Source organism: Aedes aegypti, chromosome 2, assembly GCF_002204515.2.
Source record: "Aedes aegypti strain LVP_AGWG chromosome 2, AaegL5.0 Primary Assembly, whole genome shotgun sequence".
In the NCBI taxonomy this organism is placed as follows: Eukaryota; Metazoa; Arthropoda; class Insecta; order Diptera; family Culicidae; genus Aedes; species Aedes aegypti.
In genome coordinates, this window is record NC_035108.1 from 258,518,052 (window position 1) to 258,544,553 (window position 26,502).

Here is a 26,502-nt window from a genome sequence, read left to right on the forward strand (position 1 = left end):
GACAAGAAGACAAGAAGACAAGAAGACAAGAAGACAAGAAGACAAGAAGACAAGAAGACAAGAAGACAAGACAAGAAGACAAGAAGAAGAAGAAGACAAGAAGACAAGAAGACAAGAAGACAAGAAGACAAGAAGACAAGAAGACAAGAAGACAAGAAGACAAGAAGACAAGAAGACAAGAAGACAAGAAGACAAGAAGATAACAAAATATTTGATCAACAAAAACTCCCAATGACGAAGAGAAAAAATGGTCAAAAAACACAACGTAAGTTTCACTATGAAAATTTCGTCACAAGACAAATTCCTCCAAAAAATTTACCAATGCCATTCACAGGACTAGAATGATAATGTGTTTTGACAATTTTGAGTTAATACCGTGGAGAGTTATTGAATGATAAACACTTTCAAGCAACTAACTGACATCTGAGATATTGCTCTAGAAAATTCGAAAAAAAAAAATCCAAATTGTTTCGTAACATAGGTAATTGTAGCTGCATAACAGTCACATTGAGATTATGCATGAGCCTCGTAATGTAGTAGAAATGAAATTTGTTTTCAGAATTATTTTCTGATCATTCACTCAGTACGCAATATAAGTTGTACAAAAAATCAGCCTCATATAATCACTTTTGAGTTCTTGGTAATTATTAAAAATTTTAGTCTCTTCCCATACTGCCATAGAATGCACACTTGGTAGGGGGGCTGGGGGCAAGAAGGACACCTTAAGATATATAGGTTCAAATCATGGTTGATAAGCATAATTTTTGAAGATTATTCCAGTGTAGGGGCTAGCTCAGCTCTTGTTCTAAATGATGTTATCAATAGATTTCAAAAATATAAGAAACACATGATGATTTGAGATTTTTTAAAATGTCCCTTCTTATGAGGTATTTAAACGAGGCACGGGGCAAGAGTGCCACTCGTATGGGGCAAGAAGACCACCAGAGCAAAATGCCACAAATTTTATATATTATTATTTCCCCGCTTAAAGGATAAATTGTAGAGTAAGTAAAGATAAAAACTGAGGGATAAAAGTTGACTAATAGTTAAAAAGTAATTTTACGAAATTAATTTAGTTTTCATCTTATTTGACTGTAACAATAATAGTAAACATTTTCAGAAACCATTTTGAATGTCCAAAACGGTTTATTTTGATTTTATTTAGTACACCCAAAAGTTGAAACCGTCATTATAGGCGTTTTCTGCGTCTATTGATGGCGGAAAAGTGTTCTTCTGAGCGACATGACGTTTTTGAGCGTCTATTGATAGGCAGATAATCCGGTCATTGAGTCGAGCAGTTTTTACGGTACAAAAGGGGAAGTACAACTTGATATGCTTTTTGAACCACGCATACCAACAAGCGGGCTTAGTGCTGTGGTATACTATTTGGTTCTCACGCTCATGACCATGGATCGATCCTGGTTGATGTCGCATGTGTATTTTTTTTCATGTGCGTGCATCACCAACACATGTATTAAAAATAAAACTTCCACACATATGCCTCTTTTAAGTGCATGTATTGGAAGTATGGAAATACGCAAAAACCGAGTGGGTGCAAACCAGATTCGAACCATAATCATCGGATCGACTAGCACACTGTGTATCTACTACTCCAAACTTACTACTGAAGGGAAGAGTAACCAAAGTCGATGTGGTTTTACGTTTCATATGCATGATTGCTCATGCTGTTGATAAACATGTGAACATGTGTTATCCCCAGCAAAATAAAGATATACAGTCAAGTCTCCTTTAAAGCGTTAATCATCGTATGTTGAACAAGTTGAATGTATATTCATAATAATTTATCACCTACCAGAGTAGCCACATTCTCTATTGTAGAACTTACTTAAGGACTGTTCATTTTATAAAGTGGACACCTTGTGCATGCTATATCTTTATAATATATCAATAGAATCGTAATCGGTTTTCTGTATACAGTATCGTTAGACTATTATATTATTGCACGATGGTGTTATAACAAAAAAGCCATCAAAATAATTATAATTCACACGAATAAGGAACAATGTTTAGAATGGTCAAAGATTGGTAGGTCTGGAGCCAAGTATAATAGTTGAGTATACCAAAACACAATTCATTCATAAAAATTCGGATTTTTGGTATGTGAAAAATATTGTTTAAGTTTGAAGAACATCTTTTCTAGGAAGTTTTTGTAGAAGCTTCTTTGTTCTTCTTTGTAAGATCTTATATTTCCATATGAGAGGAAAATAATAGTATTACGATGCACAGAAAACCGATTATGATTTCATTGATAAACTAGCTAACCCAGCGTGGCTAGTCACGTTCCATAAGAATTTTCAAGCAAAAACCTCTTTCAAAGATTAATAATGTTTATGTTCAATTGCAAAATGATAACATGGACAGAGAAATTTCTCTGTTGATTAATATGCCATTGGTGTATGAATAATAAGCTGAGACACGCATGATATTTATGAACGCAAAATCGCCCAAATTTATGCTCTAACCATACTCCATTGTTATAGTGCCGTTATTCTGATCTGAAATAATTACAGCCTTAAATGCTGTTGTGAAATATTTCAAAAGTTCCAGAAGCTTCTATAAATTAGAGAGAAGAATCTGACTGAAAATTCTAGAATATTCTATTGAATCCCGATTAACCAGTGCTACAATTTCTGTATAGATCTTTGTGCTGCGATGGCGATCGTCAACGATATACAACGAATCGAATTGTAATTAGGGGACTATCGACTAATGAATATATCGAGTCATCGAACAGGAATGCTTTGGAAAGCTCTTTTGGGGGACCATTATAGTTACCATAAAAAATATTTTTATTTTGCCTTCATAAGTCGATATCGAACCATGGAACATCGACTCAAAAAGGTTGTGTAAATAAAAAAAAACTAGAATATTCGGCCCACAATCATGTTTATCTTTCCTTTGCAAATATCTTATTTGTTTTTGAACCTTATATTGAAATGACGAAACCCGTAATGAATCACATTTTCAACTTGCATCGGAATTTAAGTGCGGTCGAACAGCATAAAGTTGGTTTGTTTACATTTTGATTACCGTCCAAGTTCATAAAACCGGAAAACTACAATGATAAAAAGATCGTGACTTTTATACGAATTAGGAAGGACAAAGCTCCGGAAAACTCTAGAACACCCTGTGCAATAGCTGTTATAGTGCTCCACAATTTGCAATAGGGTCCTAAAATGGTTAATTAAATCTTGTTTTCATTTAATAACACGAAAGATCATATTACTGCAACTACTTTAGCAATTTTTCTCGCTCAAATAACGGATATATCATATTTAAACTTTAATTTCAAAATTGGATCCATAAATGAACCTTGACACTTGAGATCATGTTTGACGTTCGCTTAGTCGACAAAAATATCACAGGGGTTTTAGTTTTAACACTGGGGTTGTTGCTATCTGACATTTCGGAAGGGACACGGAAAACAAAATACACCCGAAATTTGAGTTCAAATCAAGGAGTGTGACAAAATCTATAAAAACATAAAAAAATGTTTTTTGTACTTAAACAAATGAAAAACATTAAAAAATTGAGTAAACCTGTGTTTTTGGCCTGAACGTAAGCGTTTGGCACTAAAATTGGGACAGGGCTTTAGGACCCTATTGTAATGTTGTTACATTCAAATGGATTTTTGCAGTGCTCTTAATTTGGCTGTTGTTGTGCTCTTAAATTGCTGTTGTATGCCGCTCAATGAAACCTTTCAAAGCGTTACTGACAGACAGAAAACTCTGGGATTTTATATAGATGATAAAAAAGATATAGAATAAATAAGGTGTCCTCTTTTTAAAATGAATAGTCTTTAAAACATGAAAACTCTGTGGAATCTTTTGCTGGTGCTATTCAAAGAAAACAAGATCACGGTTCTACTTGATAAAAAAATATCGATCCAATACTGATGAATGCTACCCAGAATGAGCCGATTATAAGAAACCGTGCAGCATATATGGGATTAAATTTTAACCATGGTTTTAGTATAATAGTAAAAGAGTTTTCTGTAGATGAATCGATCATTTTGACTCAAGAACAACTTCTGCAAATTGGCTATTAGTTTTTGCAAGCAATTTATTTTAAGAATTATGGCACCGATATGTTGATTTTAGAACAGAACGTTCAGTGGGGAGATTGTAGTAAACCGTTTGGAGAAGTCAAGAGAACATATATACTGATTTTTTTATCATGAAAAATATGAAAACAAAATTTCATTTTTATATAGCGCAATAATCTTTTTTTTATCATTTTTAATTTTGACTATCTATGAATTGTAATAAGAATTAGTTGTTCAGGACAAAATTTCAGAGACATTTTCGATAAGAAAGTTTTTCTAAGAACAACTGATGCTGTCCATAAAGGCCCATATTGAAAAAAGTAGGCACTGAGAAAATAGCGCTCAAACTTTGAAGTTTTTCTTTCATACAAATGTTTATAATTTTCTATTAGGGGCCGTCCATAAATAACGTAGCATTTTTCACTGATTTTTTACACCCCCCTTCCCTCTCGTACCGTTTCGTCACAAATGCTGATACTTCCCCTTGGAAAATACGTAGCATATCAAGCACCCCCCCCCCTTCTTCTTCTTCTTCTTCTTGGCATTGACGTCCTCACTGGGACCAAGCATGGGAAAATTCACTCACTCATCCGAACGCTACCGATAAAATATCTGCAAAGAATCTGCTGCCACCGAATGTTCAATGACTGCCGAACGCTACTAGGGTGAGCACAATCCCGACGAATCGTAAACGATTGAGATAAACCGAAAATGAAAAGATATACGGAGCGGAGAGAGCACCTATCCTCTCTTAAATTGGAGACACGAAAGAACGCGTTCGCCATTCGATGGGACAGAGCAGGCCTGCTTCTCAGCTTAGTGTTCTTATGAGCACTTCCACAGTTATTAACTGAGAGCTTTCTATGCCAAAGTTGCCATTTTCGCATTCGTATATCGTGTGGCAGGTACGATGATACTCTTTGCCCAGGGAAGTCGAGAAAATTTCCAACCCGAAAAGATCCTGGACCGACCGGGAATCGAACCCAGACACCTTCAGCATGGCTTTGCTTTGTAGCCGCGGACTCTAACCACTCGGCTAAGGAAGGCCCCCCCTTTGCATTTTTTATTAATTTTCCTCAGTGATTGGGTTGAAACAAAAAATTAGAATTCAGAAGTTCAATACAAAATTTGATATTAAGTACTGACTAAAATGTAAGGATAATCTAATCTAACAGTATGATATACAGTAGCGCTCGAAAGTAATTTGGAAAACAGTTTCAAATAAACACAGTTCCTGTTACATAATTTTGGTATCTAGTTTCATATAGGCTAAATTGTATTACTTTTGCTGTTGTCACCAAGCCAAACAAGTTTACTATAGAAAATGTGAAAAAAAAATTGATTGGATTGATGAAGCTCGTTATTGTTGAGTTAGGGTACAATATATTTTTAGTTTATTTTTAGTTAGAACAAAAATTTCGTTATTAAAGGATTGTTTTTTTTTAATTATTCTTTGTTAGGAAATAGATTTCAATGAAAATGAACAATACAATATATTAATTCGAAATGAATTATTATCCAAATTCAAATCCATTTGGCAATCAGTGGCCAGATATAGAAAAGATTACACTTGATATATTTGAAATGTTTAGAAAATTTTAGCGATTATTATACAAATTATTTATCTCTTTTAATATTTCAGCTGAACTTCATTATCTTTCTTCATAATAAAATAAACCTACACAACCTATAATGAAACAGTTAAATAATAAAAAATTATCAAATTACCAACTTATCAATAAAATTGAATGATAGGGCAATTTCGATATCACTCGAATCTGTTGTCCTCATTAATATTCAGGCTATTCCATCAAGAGCATTGATACATCAAAACAAATCGATGAGTTGATTGAGTGAGATCTCCTGCAACATTGAATGCGTAATACACGGTATAAATATCTTGTTTCATGTAATATTTGCCGAAAAGAGCATATTTTATTGTCTTGAAAACGGCTGACTTTATGACTTGTTAACAAATGAGAAAACAATGTACTCCAAGTAGTTAAAGCATTGATTTTGAATTTATTTATTAAACTTTGATTTTGTTTATTTATAAATTAATCAATTATTACACGAATATAATATAATATTTACATAACCATTTGAAGCTTTGAAAAATCTAAGTAGATGAAAAAAACCGAATTTAGTACTATACCATTTAATTCCACTAGAGTTTGTATCCTTTGACAGATACGCGTATTTCGACCTCAACTGTAAGGCCGTCTTCAGTGTCGTGTACTAGACTCGACTACACGACACTGAAGACGGCCTTACAGTTGAGGTCGAAATACGCGTATCTGTCAAAGGATACAAACTCTAGTGGAATTAAATGGTATAGTACTAAATTCGGTTTTTTTCATCTACTTATAGGTATTCTACTAAACAGCTCGAAGATTTATTATCATTTGAAAAATCTGTTTGATTGCATTTATCAAGAAAATCTTAAATTTCTCAGATTTCTTTTCAATCTTGATGAAAGCTTACTGTGCCAATGACCATTTTTGCTTGCGTATTTCGTGTGGCAGGAACGAAGATACTCTATGCTCTGGGAAGTCGAGAAAATTTCCAAACCGAAAAGATCCTCGACCGGTGTGATTCGAACCCACGACCCTCAGCTTGATCATGCTGAATAGCTCCGCGTTTACCACTACGGCTATATGGGCCCCGTAAAGATCCCCCTCCCCCCTAAATAGCTACGTCATTTATGGATGACCCCTTACATTTCTTCCTGACATATTTAACACAACCGCATAGCTTACTAATTTTGCTTCTAATGATCAGCAAAAAATAATAAACTTGAACACAATTCACGTTTGCAGCTGAAATTTAAATTAAAAGTTCATTTGGAGACTGGTATGCCTTTATTTTTCAATATGGGACTGCACCAACTTCATATTTTCCAATACATTTTCAAACAATGTGTGTTTATTTTTATATGCATAATAAAATGCAGATTAAAATAAGTTTTATTGCACTCATTCGATAACTGTCAAGCAATGATACATAGTTTTGACATCATGAATGCTCTAAAGCATGACTTTAAATCGACAATATGTTGAGCATTATTATTATAAGTAAATTTTCTGGGATGTAGAAAAAATATTGTTCGGAAAAGATCTTCACGAGTTTTATATAGTTATGCGGCTTGGCAAACCTCTGAACGAACACCAACACCAAAAAATCCACTTAAGGGTTGAAGAAATCATTTCGTGACGCGTTCACCATTATTTTGCGATTATGTTGTGCACATAAGTTTTTTGAGAATTATTATTTATGTATATCAATTCCAAAAATATGGAAAATCTGGCATTGGTGTAAAATGTTGAGTGCGATAATTAAACCTTATTGTAATTTCTGTAAATTCCAGTTAGGTACTATTGCATCTTCTTTACAAAAAAAATATAACGGTAAATGTAAATGACTGCTAATAAGAGCGGTTTAAAATTTAAAAAAAGTTTGAAATTCCAATCCCCATATCTTTCTTAGGGGTCGTCCATAAACCACGTGAACATTTTTCCTGACTTTTCAGTCACCTCCTCCCCCCTCGTGCTTTTGTGTGGTTTTGACGAATAACCCCCCGCTCGCCTAATGATCATGTGTTTCATTTGTTCATGAATGAAACAGAAATTTAAAAATGGGAGAAGAGATATTTATGAATTGGTTTGCTATTATTAAGCGAAATGTGAGATTATAGTGTGACAAACTTCTGCAAAAATCCCTAACAAAATTAGCTCAAAAAAGATTTGTTTCTACTGCAGTGTTCCTTATTATTGTTTGAGGAATTAGTTTTCACTTAGAGATAATTTTGTATTAACATTCATGTGGGGAACATTTTTTTTTTTCAAATTTTGTCATAGTAATTTCCATAGAAATCTTAATCGTCTTCTAATCGTTGTTGGTAAAGAAGATATGAAATATTGAATTTTAAAACTTTTTTTTTTAATTTGAACCATCCGACTGCTAATGAAACCTTTCAGGTTTAGTTGATGGTGGAATTTTCTTTGAAACACAAATGGGTGGACCGTTGTCTTTGGCTAGATACCCCCTCCCCGCTAAATGATAACATAGTTTATCAACGGCCTCTATTTTGATAAGTAATTGTTAAAAGAATTACGGTAATCCAGTTTGCTGTATGCACACTTAGATGTTTGATTACAATATTACATCGTCAAATGAATCGAATCCCACAAACCCTGTGTCTCCTACTTCGAGGAGTCTCATACCGTCCCCAACCATGCGACTAATAGGAGACCAAAATGTAAATAAATGAAAAGTAAATCAATCAGCAAACGTCAACGATAAAATTTTGCTTATAAAGCGCCCGACTGTTATAGTCAAGTGTGTTTATTTGTTTCTCCCTAATATATTACCCAATCCAACACGCACGGCATGAAATTCTATTTCCACTGCAAATGTATAAGTCATTGCCGATAATAAAGATATACAAACATATAGATTTTGACTCTGGTATAAGTAAGAAATTCCCGCAGCACCGTACTTTAAATATATTTATAGAACATATCATCTCACCCCTTCTCGCACTTGGCTGTCCAACGGGTGTTGTATTTTGCTCCTCTTGCAGGTTGTCCTCCGTGACAAGATGGTTCCATGTTGTGTGATGTAGAGAACTTCACACATGAAAAATTGTGATGGGCGTGTGGTGTGGGTTTATGTTTAAGGATCCGAAGGTTGCGGTTTCGAATCCAGTTGCTGTTATTATTTTTTTGTTTTTCATATATTAGTGTCTAAGGCAAATTTCTTGTGGCGGAGCCTTGGAGCAATCGGGTATATGGGGTAGCTAACAAGGGAAGGTCACGATGTGTTACACGGGGTTTTCAACCGGACTATTTTTGTTGGATTCAACATGTCGAAATATGTGAAACCCCAAAGCCTTTCGGGTGAAGAGCCAGGGAGATGTAGTAGTATGTTGTTAACAAAATGTTAATAAAATCTTAAATTTGTTTTACCAAATTAGGATGATAGTGTTGTCTAACACAGATCACCTAGATATAAGAAATGAATGTAATGCATGGAATGATACTAATAAAGAAATAAAAAAATACATGTACATCGTAATGTTCTGAATGGCTTCAACGGATGACGCATGAGTTTGGATACTAAGTTCAAATCTCGAAAAATTATTCAAATAGTCTCAAGTCAAAAAAGTGAATAAACTTACTTTATTGATCCTACGTGTTTCGCAGGCGAAATTCCACATGTTCCGCTCCTACCCAACTAGATTTTTCACTTTTAGAACGTTTAATTTCCGGATTTACAAAACGACGAAAGTAAGATTTTCAACTTTCGCAACCTAATCACTACTTTCGCCGCCCCGCTGTATAGAGAGACAAAGTGACTTAAACACGAATAAAAACAAAACACTACTTGAGCCGATTTTACACTGGTAGAAAAACGTCGAAAGTAACTGTATGAAACGGCTTATCATTTTGTTATAATTATTTTTGTTGAAAATAATAGAAACTACCTAGTTTTTGAACGCGATCTGTATGTATGCAAAATTTGAGCGATGTACACGGCGAAAAAATGTTAAAAAGGTGATTCATTTTAAAACAGTTTTAGAAGACAGGTTGTGATTCTTCTCAATTAGTTTTCTTAAAACCGTATGAAAGTTACTTACGTCGATTTGAAAAAGTAATCGAGAAATAATGACTTATTCAGTAGGTACAAGAATGTTGACACTTTTGACCGGGTTAAATCCGCTAAATAAAGGCAATAAATACATTATTTAGAAAAGAGATAACTTAACTTTATATAAAATGAGTAGTAGAAAATCGGTAAAATAGAATGGTGTTTGATTTTCGATGATGTTATTACTTTCAATAAAACTAACATTGTTGCTAAATAAATAACTTTACTCAAGAAAATTGTTTTAAAAAGAACAAAATGTTTATTATTTATGTGTGATTTTTTGTGTATTCATACACTAACAAATGAGGCCATTTGAAATCACAGATCTGACTGTTATTTTTTTAGTTTCAGTTCAGTCATTTAAAACGACAATATTTTCACTTGTCCCACTAGTTTCCAAAATTTTCAATATTTACCTTGAACTTTGGCACAAACATTAAATTTAAATATAGCATAGATTTAGTAGGAAACAATCTGAAAAATATAGTAGATCTTATTCATTTTATTTTTTTAAGAACCCTCTCTATACGATTTCCTTTACCCATTTGTCACACGGTACCTTATTTCGATAGTCACTCAAGCAAAATGATTATCTAAATACAGGGACCGGAATCTATTATGATAATTCGCCACAAGAAATCGGGTTGAATTTCATAAATTTGCCTGAAGAACCAAAAAATAAAAACAAAATATATACTCGCGCTTATTTAGAATCGTACCAAGGACCTCCCGATTCATAAACCAGTACTAACTCCACGAACCTATCGACGGCTTGATGGGAGAAGTGACAAAAGCAATATATAAAGCGTTTTATATTGCAATATTCATTCCATTCCTCTGACATGTCCACCATCCATTTGCCGCGTGACCATTTGCCTAAGTGTGCGTTTCCGATGCCATCATTCGGCTTCAGATTGGTTGTGCAATTGTGTGGGTCGGGCGTAAACATTTAGATTGCTCGAATTTTCAAGTCCAATGTGCTCGATTTCAATTGACGGGTTTGCCCGTCTACGCTTAGGAGGCGAATCTTACCATCAATAGGTGGATTTAGCACCTAATACGCTAGGAGGGAAATCCGCCATCCGATTTATTTTGGGTGTAGGAAACATTGATTTAATGCAATATTAAACAAGAAAAACAAAAGTTCATTTGGTTTTTATATGAGAAAATTGCGGTGTCCCTCTTGCCCCATAAGACATACTGTTATTATATATGCGAAATTTAATGTCAAAAGGACTTTTTCGAAAAAAATTTCCTCACAGTCATATAAAACAATTGAAAATCATCAATACTGTGCGGAAAAATCAATATGTTTTGTATTTATTGGGAGTCAAACCTTGTTTTCCAGTCTTACATTCTTACAATATTTCGCATATTTTGCGTTGGTGAGTTAAAGACATTTTTCTAATTTTTTGTACTAAACATTTTTAACTGTAATATTTACACAACCCTCAATTAGTACTCAATTTATACTTATCCTGCGTTAAACATCAAAAAATTGATTTGAACTATGTGAAATTAGAGGTGGCACTCTTGCCCCGGGTGTCCTTCTTGCCCCATGTCCCCCTACCTACCCCATTTACAAACTGCCTACTTAAGTTTACAAATATGCAGTTATGGGCAGTTAACTACTTGTTCTGCAAGAACCTTTCCAATGTAATCGAATGACTTATCCAGGAATGCTGTCAGGTAGTGTTCCGTAGAGCCTATATTATTATTATAACTATGATAAAATCCGTTATACACCTTACGTGATTAATGGCCGATCTCGTATATGGTTACTTCTTTTTTTTTTTATGAGGGATGCACTTGGGAATGAACTCAAAAATGTTTGGGCATCGGCAAGAGATATGATAGAGTTTATTTTATTTTTGATAAAACAGTCAACCCCGTCATATTATGGACATTCTCTCAAACTCGATAGCATTGCACAAATTAGGGCAAACAGCCACTGATTAGATCTTGTTCCAAGGGGTAAGGGATGAGATCCAACAAAACTAAGTAATCAATAGAAAACTTTGGGGCCCAGATAGCCGTAGCGGTAAACACGCAGCTATTCAGCATGACCAAGCTTAGGGTCGTGGGTTCGAATCCCACCGGTCGAGGATCTTTTCGGGTTGGAAATGTTCTCGACTTCCCAGGGTATATAGTATCTTCGTACCTGCCACGCGATATACACATGCAAAAATGGTCATTGGCATAGTAAGCTCTCAGTTGATAACTGTGGAAGTGCTCATAAGAACACTAAGCTGAGAAGCAGGTTCTGCCCCATTGGGGACGTAACGCCAGAAAGAAGAAGAAGAAGAAGAAGAAAACTTTGGAATCTTCATAGGATAAGTTTGCATCGACGGAGAGGGTAAAGGGCTGAAATGGCTGACAATTTGATAAACTGTTGAAACTGGACGTTCCCACTTCACGCACGTTGCCATCTCAAATTTGCTGGGATGTTGAGCAGACATTAACCCCATCCCCACATAGAGACTAAAAGGTCAATTAGGAGTCTTATACCAACAGCCCCTTAGGGGCCTTCATTTGCCGAATGATTAGAGTCCGCGGCTACAAAGCAAAGCCAACCTGAGGGTGTCTGGGTTAGATTCCCAGTCGGTCTAGGATCTCTTCGTAATGGAAATTTCCTTGGCTTCCCTGGGCATTGGGTACCATCGATATACGAAAATGGAAACTTTGGCAAAGAAACCCGACTGGGTACATGACATTATGATATGAAGATTATATCGAACATAGGTTGTAACAATTTTGATGCAGGATGTGGTTAAAATAACTAAATTTATAAAAAAAAGTTCTATGAATTGTAACATAAATATAACAAAATGTGTTTTTAATCTATCAAAATTATATCAAGTCCAGTTTTAATTTAAAAAAATAACTGTACATTTTGAATTTGTTTACCGGCATATCGGTCTATTTTGCTCGAAGTAAGAGGGAGCATAGAGAAGAAAGCAATGATGAATACTATATGGATAGGTACCGTAAGGGAACGGCGAGAGAAATTGGATTAGATGTTGAAGAGGGCATACCATATGAAACAGCTTTACTTGAAACGTCCTTCCTTGTGGCTAACGCCCCCTATGGGAACGGCTTGGTGTGTTTTTAGAATGATCCGCCAAGACAACCAGGCTGTAAACAAATTCAAAATATAATTATCACGGTCGATACCTTTGTATGTAAAATAACATAATTCTACATTTAATCGTAAATCGGGTGTGGCCAAAAACGCAAAAAATGTACTTTGTCAAAAAGCTCTCTGTAGATAACTGTGGAAGTGTTTATAAGAACACTAATCTGAGATGATGGCATTTATGTGATTATCGTTTTAATATTCTATATTACATTTATTGTGATTCCAACCAAGAAAACAAAACCTATAAATGATTATTTTGAAAATCATATTGATTTATAGGAGTCTGCAATTAACTTTCATTACGAACCTTTAAGAATGAACCATCAAAATGCTCCTCACAGCTCCTAAACATCAATACTGTGCATTTATATTTAGATAATGTGTATTATCCTGGCAAAAATGCAATTTTATTTTTAAAATTGAAAAATATGTTGTTTAAGAAAAATATTCCGTTTTTGTCACGGTTCTGTTTTTGTCAACTGAGAATTGCCGATCGTGTTGATAAAAACGAAACATACCTGTATTAACAAAAATCACTGGAAGATACAAGAAGTCCACAAAAAAGGAATCATAAGATTTTTTATTCTTGTTTCGAAAACAACTACTGAATTCTCAAGGATTTCAGTTGGAACCGAAGAATTCCAGAGAACCAAAACAATAATCACATCATAATTTTTATTTTAAACAAATCCGGAGATACTACCAGAATCTGAAGAGTACCGAGAGTATCACCGAAATAGAATTCCATATTCATCATCGGAGATCAACATGCTTTTCAAAATCTAGCAGAAACATAATCTGGGTAATGCTATTGTAATTATAAAATCCTCTCGTAGGCTAGATGTTTTTATGATGCTCAGGTTCTCAAGTTCTCCACACAAAATCCAAATTTAGGGCTTAAATTCCAAAATTCGTTGAATACAGAGGTGGTGACGACGGAAAAGTTTTCAGTTGATTGTTCTCTGCTACATATATGTACTGCCGTTCTACACATATTTGTCTCACGATCCATAAGGTTTACAAACAACATGGGACAAGTAGGCGTAGAACGGCAGTGTAGTAAAAGCTCATTTTTCTTATTCATACCAACAATGTAGTAAACTCTGTGGATCTTGTTTTTGAGTAGATGCAACAAGTAGTAAAGTTGAGCGATTTTTATTCATACCACCCAATGGCTTGAACGAACAATGTTTCTAATCATTGGCCTGAATAAATTTGAAAATATACTTTTGTCACCCGCCCCTCAAATTTGGCGAAAATCTGGAAGGGGAAAATAAATAAAATTACTATTTTTCAGTGTAGTTCTATATGACTCCCGTGTTTTGTCTAGTTTCATAATTCATTCATCACAATTTTGTATAAAATTACTTATAAATAATAAATACTTATGAATAAATACTTATGCTTCAGACAATAGTTACGAGTATGAATTATCCTAAGTATATTTGATAGTAGAATTATCGGCGTTTTTTTTTTTCATTTTTAACTTGGATTAATATTCACGTCAATTTCACTGAACAAGGAAAGGCCCCCTTTGTCATAAACACCAAAATAACTCATATTTTTATTTGTGGTTGTCAAACATAGCCAACCCAAGTAACAATGAAAGCTGAACAGCAAGAGTATTTGCTGAATATTGGCTGATCAATGGTGTACAAGGCTGAACACCGTGACAGCTGAACAATAATTTGAAGAAAAGCTTATTAAACACTCTTATTCAGCAGTATACTCAAAGCTGAATATTTGAGTTGAACAAACTATTTTTCATCTACAGTTTTAACTTTTGTTCAGCCAACCTGAATGATATTGATTAAAGTTTATTTAAAGCTTTAATCAAGCCATTGTCGAAAAATTGTTCACCTGTATGTTGATAAAAATATACATACCGAAATATATACCTACATTGGGTCGAACACTAAATTAATTATTATAAAACCGTTTCATCGAACAACAAAATTTTCACATCCCGAAGCAGACATGCTGTAAACGCACACGGGCCTATCATTCGTCGAAAAAAATCGATGACCTTGTGTAACAACAAGATAGAACCAAGGATATAACACTACACTCGATGACACAGATTTCTTCGTAACATTTTTAATTAACTGAACGAAATCGAAATCATTACCAACTTGCGTTGACAACAATTGAATAGCAGAAATTAAAAATTACCGAGGATTCTATTTTGAAACAAAAATCACAACACACTTTGACAGCTAACTCAAGTGTTTTTGCAAAGCGCTGTTATCACTTCTTCAGCCTCAATGCAGCCTTTAAAATAGCCCTTATTCAGACAAAACAATATGTTAGTCCCTTGCTGTTGATGATGTTCATACAGTCTCATGTGAAGCAGATGTCAAGGTAAGTGGTTATAAATCAGCGAATCCCAGTTCAAATCTCAATGGCACATATTTACTAATCTTCATCTTTAAATTCCAGCAATTTTCTACACTATGTGTTTGAAATTGTTAGTTGCGTTGATAAAACCCAAAACTATAAACCTGTAAATACTTTTTAATTTTTTTTTGGTTAATTGTTGAATAATGGATGAATAAGCGATCGTTAAGCCATCTGAAGGTTGCCATCTGTTCTAAAAATAGAATTATCGTTATTGAAAGAGGCCTGAATAAGCGCATGCTAGACCTTTATTCAGCCTTCTATATAGCTTCAATTAAGCTTAAGGCTGAATAAAATCGCCAGAATTAGATGTTTAACAGCTGAACAACAGTGAATGCAGGCTATGAACAGCTTTTGTTCAAACAAAGGCTGAATTGAATTAGCTATAAAAGCGTTTGAGCAGCTTCAAATTGTTACCTGGGAAATCACAAATCGACCACGTTGTGATCGATGAACGACACTTCTCATATATAACCGACGTCAGAACCTATCGTGGCGTTGACTCTGATCACCATCTAATGATGGTGAAACTGCGCCCAAAACTATCCGTCATCAACGATGTACGGTATTGACGCCCGCTTCGGTGTAACCTTGCGCCACTGACTCAACCGAACGTAGTAACTTCGCTCTCGAAGTAGCATTGCCGGAGGAGGGCGAACTTGACGAAGCCCCTCTTGAGGGCTGCTTGAGCACCATAAAACAAGCCATCAACAACGCAGCCGACAACATCGTCGGGTACATGGGAAGGAGGACATGTAACGATTGGTTCGACGAAAAATACAGGCTGGTTTTGGAGGAGAAGGGTGCAGCACGGGCTGCAATTCTGCAACAAGAAAAGCGACAAAATGTGGAGCGATATAAAAAGAAACGAAAGCAAAGAAGATATGAAAGTAATTGGAAATGTGAAGGTATGAGGATGGAAGCATCTTGACGGAAGGACGTGAGGTGATTGAAAGGTGGAAACAGCACTACGATCAACATATGAATGGCACGGAAAACACTGTCGCAGGGGGTCACGACAGTGACTACGTCAGCACGGCGGATGAAGGAAACCAACCTGTTCCCACATTGAGGGAAGTTAAGGATGCTATCATCCAGCTCAAGAACAAGCTGGAGCTGAACTCATCAAAACGGGCCCGGAGAGGTTGGCCGCCTGCCTGCACCGGCTGATTGTCAGAATCTGAGAAACGGGACAGCTGCCGGAGGAGTGGAAGCAAGGGGTAATATGGCTCTATTTCATTAGACGTAAAATTCTCAATACAAGTATTGTATTAAGTTGTGTCGATGTTTTTGGACTTCAAGAACTCCACAAAATATAGGCCTGAGTATCTACAAACGCAAGTAGTTTTATATTGATGCTACACAATTAAATTATTTTACGGATTCCTGTGAAATTTCAACAGCTGAACAGTTCGGTAAAATAAATTAAAGGAGTACGGTAGATTTTTACAGTATTCGGTAAAAAATCACCGTTTCCGTTAAATTCCGACGAAGTTGCGGTGTTTTATTTCACCGCACTGTTCAGCTGTAGAGATGACGGTGAAATTCACCGTAAGAGCATAGTGTGTACTTATATATAGCATGAAATCTTTATATAAGCAAATGGATCAATGTACTAATCTGTACTGATGTTCTAAATAGAGCTACTTCGTAAAAATGTAACGTAAAATATATTTGCGTAAAAACAGACTTCGAAAATTGTGAATTTAAAAGTGGCGTCAGACATCCATTTTCGTCATCCCCACTTCGTGCCCGTTCCAAAAATACCCATATTGCATGGGTTTACAACGGTTTTCCCCAACCGGAGGTCAATGATTTCCCACATAAATGTCTAAACTCAGGGGTAGGCTCAAGCGTTACGGCTCATACAACAATTTGAAATTTTTCATACAAAAAGCGTTATGGAGGGGGGAGGGGGTAAACAATTTCCGATTTTAGCTTTACGTAATAAATGGATTCTGCCTAAGACCGGTGGTCCTCTATGGACAGGAAGCATGGACCATGCTGGAAGAGCACCTGCCAGTACTTGAAGTGTTCGAACGAAGGGTGATTAGGACCATCTTTGGCGTTCTCCTGGTGTGTGGCGACGGAGAATGAACCACGAGCTTGCTAGGCTCTACGGCGAACCCAGTATGCAGAAGGTGGCGAAAGCCGGAAGGGTGTGTTGGGCAGGGCATGTTGCAAGACAACCAGACAAAAAACCAGCAAAGATGGTGTTCGCGTCGAATCCGGTTGGCACAAGGAGGCGTGGAGCACAGCGAGCGAGATGGCGTGATCAGGTGCAACAAGATCAGTAGAGCGTGGGCCAAAATCGAAGTTGGCCATGGACCGAGTAAATTGGCGTCACATCTTAAACGATCAACGCTCCGTCATCGTAATCATCGTCATCATTGAAACTTGAAAAGCAGTTTTTCTGTTTAAAACTAAAAATTATTCGATGAAAATGTGTTCACTGTGTTTTGATAGGAGAACAGAATACAGTGAACATATTTTCCTGTAAATTTTCTTGACTTTGATTAAAAAACTGCTTTTGAAAATTCGGAAATCAATGACGGATCCTGCCCCCTTCACGAGGTTTTACCAAACTAATTGACCAAGTAAATAATAATAACCATAGCCAAAGAATTTTCCCTTCCTTAGCCGAGTGGTTAGAGTCCGCGCCTACAAAGCAAAGCCAAACTGAAGGTGTCTGGGTTCAATTCCCGGTCGATCCAGGATCTTTTCGTAATGGAAATTTCCTTGACTTCCCTGGGCATAGAGTATCATCGGTCTTGCCACACGATATACGAATGCTAAAATGGCAACTTTGGTAAAGAAAGCTCCAAGTTAATAACTGTGGAAGTGCTCTTAGAACACTAAGCTGAGAAGCCGGATCTGTCCCAGTTGGGACGTTAGTGTCAAGAAGAAGAAGAAGCCAAAAAATCTTAGCACATTACGTTTTTCAGAAAATGGCGGATTAAAATGATCGATTTCAGTCAACTTGCTTGAAAGTTAAGCTGGTAAACTTACAAGCCAGTTGACTGAAATCGATCTTTTTCATTCGCTATTGTCTGAAAACCTGATGTGCTAAGATATTTGGCTAACTTTTATTCTGACTTCTGTATTTAATTTACCATATAAGTCAGTTTTTAGGGGTTTAAGAATACGAAAAAATAAACAAAATTAAGCATTACCATGATAATTAAAAGGCACTTTCTAATGTTTTGAAAAGTATTGAATTCAATTTAAAACTCGTTTGGATCGTTATTTAATCGATTCTACACACTTAAATTATTTTACGGATTCCTGTAAAATTTCAACAGCTGAACAGTTCGGTGAAATAAATTATCGGAGAACGGTAATTTTTTACAGTATTCGGTGAATAATTACCGGAATCCGTAAAATTTCGACGGAATTACGGTGTTTTATTTCACCGAACTGTTCAACTGTTGAGATTTCGGTGAAATTCACTGTAAGAGCTTAGTGTGTAATAAAACCATGTCTCATATTGAAGTGGAAGAGGAAGTTTTTTCAAGAATTATTAAAGGGTTATCTTTGTCATTTTGCTTAAAATAATAACTTTGTTAGATAGCGATAGCGTTATAACATGGTCAGTAATAACATGTGTTTTTGCATGGTAAACAACTTTGTAGAAAAAAAACAAAACATGTTAAAAATATTGGCAAAAGTTATAATAAAAAAAATGAATTTTAGGGGTCATTCACATACAACGGCATATATCTCAAAAAGTAAGGTACCCCGGGGCTAGTGATAATCCGAGGTAAGTGGGTCATTTCTTCATAGCTCGTTTAGGAAAAGTTTTTCAGTTCTTCTAGAAAGTTGAAGATACAATGATAAGGAAAGTATTTAGAACAACAATTATTGTTATTTTTAATATCATGTGCTCTATGTAACAGTTGTCAGCTCAGCACCATTTTCAACTTGTATGCTAAATTGTGACACGTTTAACGTTCTGCATTGGCTCACAAAAAATAACTGTGCTATATATCGAATTACCGTCGATAAGCTATAACTTTAGGTATTGTTACAAGCTGCTTACGATAAACAGGTATTTTGTTTTCATTTCATATGAAAATTTCTATAGTCTTACTTATCCCTTAGTGGGACCTATCGAAACAAGCACCAGGATCAAAACTTTACCTATACGTTTCAAATATTTTCCTAGAGCGTAGCACTAAAACATTCAAACAAATGATTTTTATCAAAAAAAAAAAAAAAAAAATCGATCTTATAATACGTAATTGTTGAATAGGGAGATTTTTTTTTCTAAATATTTTTTTCTATTTTTATTTTTGAAATATGAATTTAAAATTGAACGAAGACAGAGATAAAATTTAAAATACATCATGAGATAGATTTCTTTACCATTTTTATTGAACTTTATTTGATATTTCTTCCAAATTCAGTAGTTGCGGAATACAGTTCCATCACATTAAGAGGTTTTCCGCCATGCATAACAGTAATAACAAATAATAAAAAAATATTCTAAAATTTGTCAATTTTTAAAAGTTTACGTGCTGCATTTTGATTGACAACTTATAACTGATATATTTCGGACATATTTCCAGTTAAAATTAAATACGATGTGACATAACCTTACATACACGTTTTCTTCCTAAAACGTAACATATTTTATGGTTCATCCCTTATGTACATCAAATATGTACTAAAAATTGAAAATTTATGATTTATCAATCCTATTATTGCAATGGTTGACTTACTGATGTGGTGTGAGGCATGAAACTGGATGTGTCCCACTTCCCCGTTCAGCGAGATAACAGCGTTTTATGGCTCATTGTCCATCTTTCTTCAAAGGTTCTCACAATTTCGAAATTATTCGATCAAATTCATGCACACATCAGCAAATATGTTGCCAAAATGTAATTGTGTTGTTGGATTTTGCAAAATGTTGACATTTTTAAATTATATTGAACAATCTGTTTGAACTATCGTTTTTTTATGTCCCACTTGCCTCGGGTACCTTATTAAAGATAAAGATATATTATTTAGACGTTATGTTAAAAAAAACTTTCTTTTCTCTCCTTTTGTTTTTTTTTTTATTAACGACACGTTACCCCCGTTTGGTGCATTCGTGACGGAGATAAAATTTCAATCATATACATTATTACAATTTATTTTTCCTTCGACCTGGTTTAATATGCTCTCCATTTCGACTTCTGCTTTTCTTCGGGTTTTGGGCTGGACTGACTACATGGACGTTTTGGAACGTTTTCAAATAGTTCTGTGTTGTGGTAAGTTTACCAATATTCACAACTTAGGCAACTTTGGCAACTGGCAAAAACTGGTAAATGTTCCATATATGTTTTTTTTTTTTTTTTTTTTTTTTTTTTTTTTTTTTTTTTTTTTTTTTTTTTTTTTTTTTTTAATTTCTTTATTAGTATCATTCCAAACATTACATTCATTATTTCTTATATCTAGGTGTTCTGTGTTATTAGACAACACTATCATCCTAATTTGGTAAAACAAATCTAAGATTTTATTAACATTTTGTTAACAACATATTACATTTCATTTGCCGTAGCAGTTCAGATTTTTTACAGGTGAGTTGATTTCACCTGCTTATAACAGAAAAAAAAAAAGTTTTTAATATACTTAACCTAACTTAACCTAAACATATAACGCATTAATCGTGGCAATAGAAGATTGTAACGATTTTTGCCTGAAATTATTGATTATTTTATTTGACATTTGTTCCAATGTTTCAACATTGGATATCCTATGTAACTCATTGGTACTATACCAGGGAGGAAGCCTCAGAATCATTTTCAAAATTTTATTTTGAATTCTCTGCAGAGCTTTCTTCCTGGTATTACAACAGCTAGTCCATATTGGTACAGCATACAACATGGCTGGCCTGAAAATTTGTTTGAATATCAAAAGCTTGTTCTTAAGACAAAGTTTTGATTTTCTATTAATAAGGGGATAGAGACATTTTACATATTTGTTACATTTGGCTTGAATGCCCTCAATGTGATTTTTGAAAGTTAAATTCTTATCTAGCATGAGTCCTAGATACTTAACTTCATCTGACCAATTTATTGGAACCCCTCTCATCGTGACAACATGTCTACTTGAAGGTTTCAAATAAAGAGCTTTTGGTTTATGTGGGAATATTATTAGTTGAGTTTTGGAAGCATTAGGAGAAATCTTCCAATTTTGCGAGTATGAAGAAAAAATATTCAAACTTTTTTTGCAATCGACTACAGATGACACGCATGCTTCGTCCTTTGGCGGAGAGGCCTGTGTCATCCGCAAACAAAGATTTTTGACATCCCTGAGGTAACTCAGGTAAGTCAGATATGAAAATATTGTATAATATTGGTCCCAAAATGCTGCCTTGGGGAACACCAGCTCTTACAGGAAGTCTTTCAGATCTGGAGTTCTGATAATTAACCTGAAGTGTACGATTTGACAGATAACTTTGAATTATTCTAACAATGTATGTTGGAAAATTAAAATTTTTCAATTTTACAATCAAACCTTCATGCCAAACACTGTCGAATGCTTTTTCTATGTCTAGAAGAGCAAGACCAGTAGAATAGCCTTCAGATTTGTTGGAACGGATCAAATTTGTTACACGTAAAAGTTGATGAGTGGTCGAATGTCCATGGCGGAATCCGAACTGTTCATTGGCAAAAATTGAATTCTCGTTGATGTGGGCCATCATTCTGTTCAAAATAACCTTTTCAAAAAGTTTACTGATGGAGGAAAGCAAACTGATTGGACGATAGCTAGAAGCTTCTGCAGGATTTTTGTCTGGTTTTAAAATTGGAACAACCTTAGCATTTTTCCATTTGTCAGGAAAATATGTTAATTGAAAACATTTGTTAAATATATCAACTAAAAATGATAAGCTACTTTCTGGAAGTTTCTTGATGAGGATGTAGAAAATTCCATCATCGCCAGGAGCTTTCATATTTTTGAATTTTTTAATAATAGTTCTCACTTCTTCCAAATCAGTCTCCCAGGCATTTTCGAAAACGTTCTCTTGATTGAGAATATTTTCGAACTCCTGAGTAACTTCATTTTTCAATTGGACTAGTAAGTTCTAAATTAAAATTGTGCGCACTTTCAAACTGCATAGCAAGTTTTTGAGCTTTTTCGCAATTAGTTAGTAATAATTTGTTTTCCTCTTTCAATGCCGGTATAGGCTTCTGAGGTTTTTTCAAGATTTTAGATAATTTCCAAAAGGGCTTAGAGCCGGGGTCCAATTGAGAAATTTTATTTTCAAAATTTTTGTTTCTTAAATCTGCAAAACGTTTCTTGATTTCTTTCTGCAAATCCTGCCATATAATTTTCATAGCAGGATCACGAGTGCGTTGAAATTGCCTTCTCCTCACGTTTTTAAGACGGATCAAGAGTTTAAGATCATCGTCTATAATCACGGATTCAAATTTTACTTCACATTTTGGAATTGCAATGTTTCTGGCTTCAACAATGGAATTTGTTAAAGTTTCAAGAGCATTGTCAATATCAATTTTAGTTTCTAAAGAAATGTTAACATCAAGATTAGAGTCAACATACGTTTCATATATATTCCAGTCGGCTCGTAAATAATTGAAAGTGGAGCTGATAGGATTGAGAATCGCTTCATGCGATATTTGAAATGTAACAGGGACATGATCAGAATCAAAATCAGCATGAGTAACTAATTGGCTACAAAGATGACTAGAGTCGGTTAAGACCAAGTCAATCGTAGATGGATTTCTAGAAGAGGAAAAACATGTAGGGCTATCAGGGTATTTAATTAAGAAATATCCTGAAGAGCACTCATCAAATAAAATTCTGCCGTTGGAATTACTTTGAGAATTATTCCATGACCGATGTTTGGCATTAAAGTCACCAATGACAAAAAATTTGGACTTATTGCGAGTCAATTTACGCAAGTCAGTTTGGAGCAAATTAACTTGCTGCCCAGAGCATTGAAAAGGCAAATAGGCAGCTATGAAAGTATATTTACCAAACTGTGTTTCAACAGAAACACCTAAAGTTTCAAAAACTTTAGTTTCAAATGACGAAAACAGTTGATGTTTTATACGCCTATGAATGATGATTGCAACTCCCCCACATGCCCCATCAAGTCGATCATTACGATAAACAAAAAAGTTAGGATCTTTTTTAAATTTGGATCCAGGTTTTAAATAAGTTTCGGTAATAACTGCTATATGCACGTTATTAGCTGTAAGAAAATTAAACAGCTCGTCCTCTTTACCATTCAGAGAACGAGCATTCCAATTTAAAATATTTAAATTATTATTTGGATCCATTAGAAAAACGTAATCCAATAACAATTTTATTTGTAAATTTTACACCTACTTGGACTGCTTCAGTCATAGTGGTGGCTTTGAACATTGCATCAATCATTAGATTCAATTGTTCAGTTAGAAAATTAAAATCAGAGGCAGACATATCATCTGATGATTTCCCATTGGAATTTTCGGTAGACGAAGAAGCGGGGTAGGAGTTACCTGTGGCGGTAGGGTTTTTTCCATTTGATTTGAAACAAGTAGAATGGGTACTCATGGAACGAACAGGGGAAGAGTTCAAATTACCTGCTACGATATCGGCAAAGGATTTACCATGGGTAGATACATTCGAAATTGAAAGATTCGAACGGCTACCCGACGGATTAAAATTTGTTTGTGAATGAGCATGATTATGATCTTCCTGGTGGGTATGATTCCTAATCAAGCGATCGTTAACTGAAAAATGAGCATTGTTCGATACTCTACCAGGCAAATTCCGGAAACGACCGTTATCGTAACGGATATTATCCTTCATCTGCTTGGCGCGAGCCTCAACGACTCTTTTGCGTGAAATGCATTCCCAAAAGTTAGCTTTGTGAGGGCCCTTGCAATTGGCGCATTGAAATTTTCTGGTATCTTCTTTCACAGGACAGTCGTCCTTAGCGTGAGAAGAACCTCCGCAAATCATGCATTTAGCATCCATGCGACAATTTTTTGTACCATGACCCCACTTTTGGCACCGACGGCACTGAGTGGGGTGTGTGTGAGTGTGTATTCAATTCACCGCCTAACAATACATAAAGCTGCTCCATGGAACGAATTATTCTACTCTTTACCGATAGTTAGAAAATTCTTCGTTCACCCTTCGTCGAAAACGCACATTGAACGAAGAAACGAATCGTCGCGGTGGAAAACTTGACCACAACAAGACACCATCGAACGCGACGCTGCGGAAATTTCTCACCCAATGTGTACCCCAAAATAGCTTTTCTCACCGTGCTCAGTCTCGAACGAACCGCGGTCGCGTACGGAAGGCGTAGTTTCATTTCATCTTCGCACGGGAAATTTTTCATCTTATCTCTCTTCATCCCAGGACATCTTCCATTGCATGCAATGGTGACTTTAACCTGCTGGCAGAAAAAGTAGAAAATCTTGCTTTTGCGACCATTTCCCACGTGGGAAACGCGGTTTTTCCAGCAGAAATATGTGCGTTAGATAATATTATTAGCAATAGTGTGTGATTTAGCGGTGAAAATGTGTGCTAAAGTGGGAAAATGGAGCTCCAAACGGGGGCTCATGCTGAGTATCGCTATATTCCTTTTATGGATGAAATTGCCGGACCAAAGTGCTGATGCAACTGTACAGACTGAAATGTAAGTTGAATATGTGGGATTTATGCATTTCACAAGGAAAATTTAAATATTTAGGATGTTTCCGAGATAAAAATCCAGGTTCGTAACCATTTTGACAGCTGTCATCAGGGGAAAAGTGCCATCAAGATGGAAACGAAAACTTAACGAAAGGAAAAGCTATTTTCGGACGGGTGAGATTTTCTTTGCTCACTTGTGATTGATTTTTCCCGCTTCTCACCAGAAACACATGTTGCGCGTGCCGGCATCGTGAGATGGTGAGACCGGTTTTGGCGTTGTTTTGGACGCTTTTGGAGATTTGTTGGTAAACATGTTTTCCGACACACCGTTGTGTTTATAAACATTATGATAAATGGGTGAAAATTGGGGGAAACACGCATGCGCGACCATGAAAATGATTGTTTGCAAACAAACTAACGAGCAAGGTTGATTTATTTACGACAAAAACAGTTGCTTTTGTGCATGGGAATTTTCAAAGTTTACCTATATCTGTATTTTGATTCACATTATTTGCTTTCTCTGACTTCAAAATTACTACGCTCTAGGAACTTCAAATAATCGTACAAAAAATTGATGGTTCAAATATTCGGATTATCCAGTTGTTATATTAAAGGAAATTTTTGTTCGAGTTTCATACACTCTAATTTGTATAGGAAAGGGCTTGACTGGAATGGAGACAAATTAGAAGTATACTTCTATAATAAATCTTCTAGCTACACTCTTAAAAATAATGATAATTACTGTGGACGTAATTCACGTCATGACTGAATGATGCATGATGTAAGTGATGGAACGACACAAAAACGTGTTCTTGAAGATATATTGAACAAAAAATGTAATTTCACATGATAAAGGACACGAAAACGATGGCACTAGATCGTCATTCCCAGAATCAGACACTAACTAAAACTCAACACAAATTTACGTCATTTGGTTCGCTTCTTTTATGTGCATCTCTATTTTATGTGCATCTTAAAGACGTAAAATCACATTTTTTGGGAGTGTGTGTTTAAGGCAATACCAATAAGTAAAATAAATCCGAAGCTTGTGCTTATTGCAATGTTTCGATTATTTGTTAATAAGTGAATAGAGACATTTTATATATATGTTACATTTAGCTTAACTGCCCTCAATGTGATATTTGAATGTTAAATTTATCTCTAGCATAAGCTCTAGATACTTAACTTCATCTGACCAATTTATTAGAACCCCTCTCATCGTGACAACATGTCTACTTGAAGGTTTCAAAAGAAGAGCTTTTGGTTGAGGTGGGAATATTATTAGTTGAATTTTGGAAGCATTAGGAGAAATCTTACATTTTTGCAAGTATGAAGAAAGAATATCCAAACTTATTTGCAATCTACTACAGATGGCACGCAGGCTTCGTCCTATGGCTTAGAGGCCTGTATCATCCGCAAACAAAGATTTTTGACATCCTTGAAGTAACTCAGGTAAGTCAGATGTGAAAATTTTGCATAATATTGGTCCCCAAATGCTGCCTTGAGGAACACCATTTCTTACTGGAAGACTTTCAGACTTGGAGTTCTGATAATTAACCTGAATTGTACGATTTGACAGACAACTTTGAATTATTCTAAAAATGTATGTTGGAAA

At 35.3% G+C, this 26,502-nt stretch overlaps 1 protein-coding gene across 3 annotated transcripts in view; it reads left to right on the plus strand.

Annotated features, from left to right (window-relative positions):
• Positions 1 to 26,502, plus strand: part of LOC5574272 (voltage-dependent calcium channel subunit alpha-2/delta-3) — an 82,097-nt gene that overhangs the window by 11,834 nt on the left and 43,761 nt on the right. For 2 of the 3 annotated variants that reach the window (XM_021844865.1, XM_021844866.1), the window contains exon 1: positions 24,509 to 24,891. The exons of the other annotated variant lie outside the window; for it this stretch is intronic. In XM_021844865.1, the coding sequence (XP_021700557.1) occupies positions 24,773 to 24,891 (119 nt within the window). In that variant the 5' untranslated portion in view covers positions 24,509 to 24,772. Of the gene's footprint in view, positions 1 to 24,508; positions 24,892 to 26,502 lie in introns of those variants that run through there. 3 annotated transcript variants of the gene reach the window in all.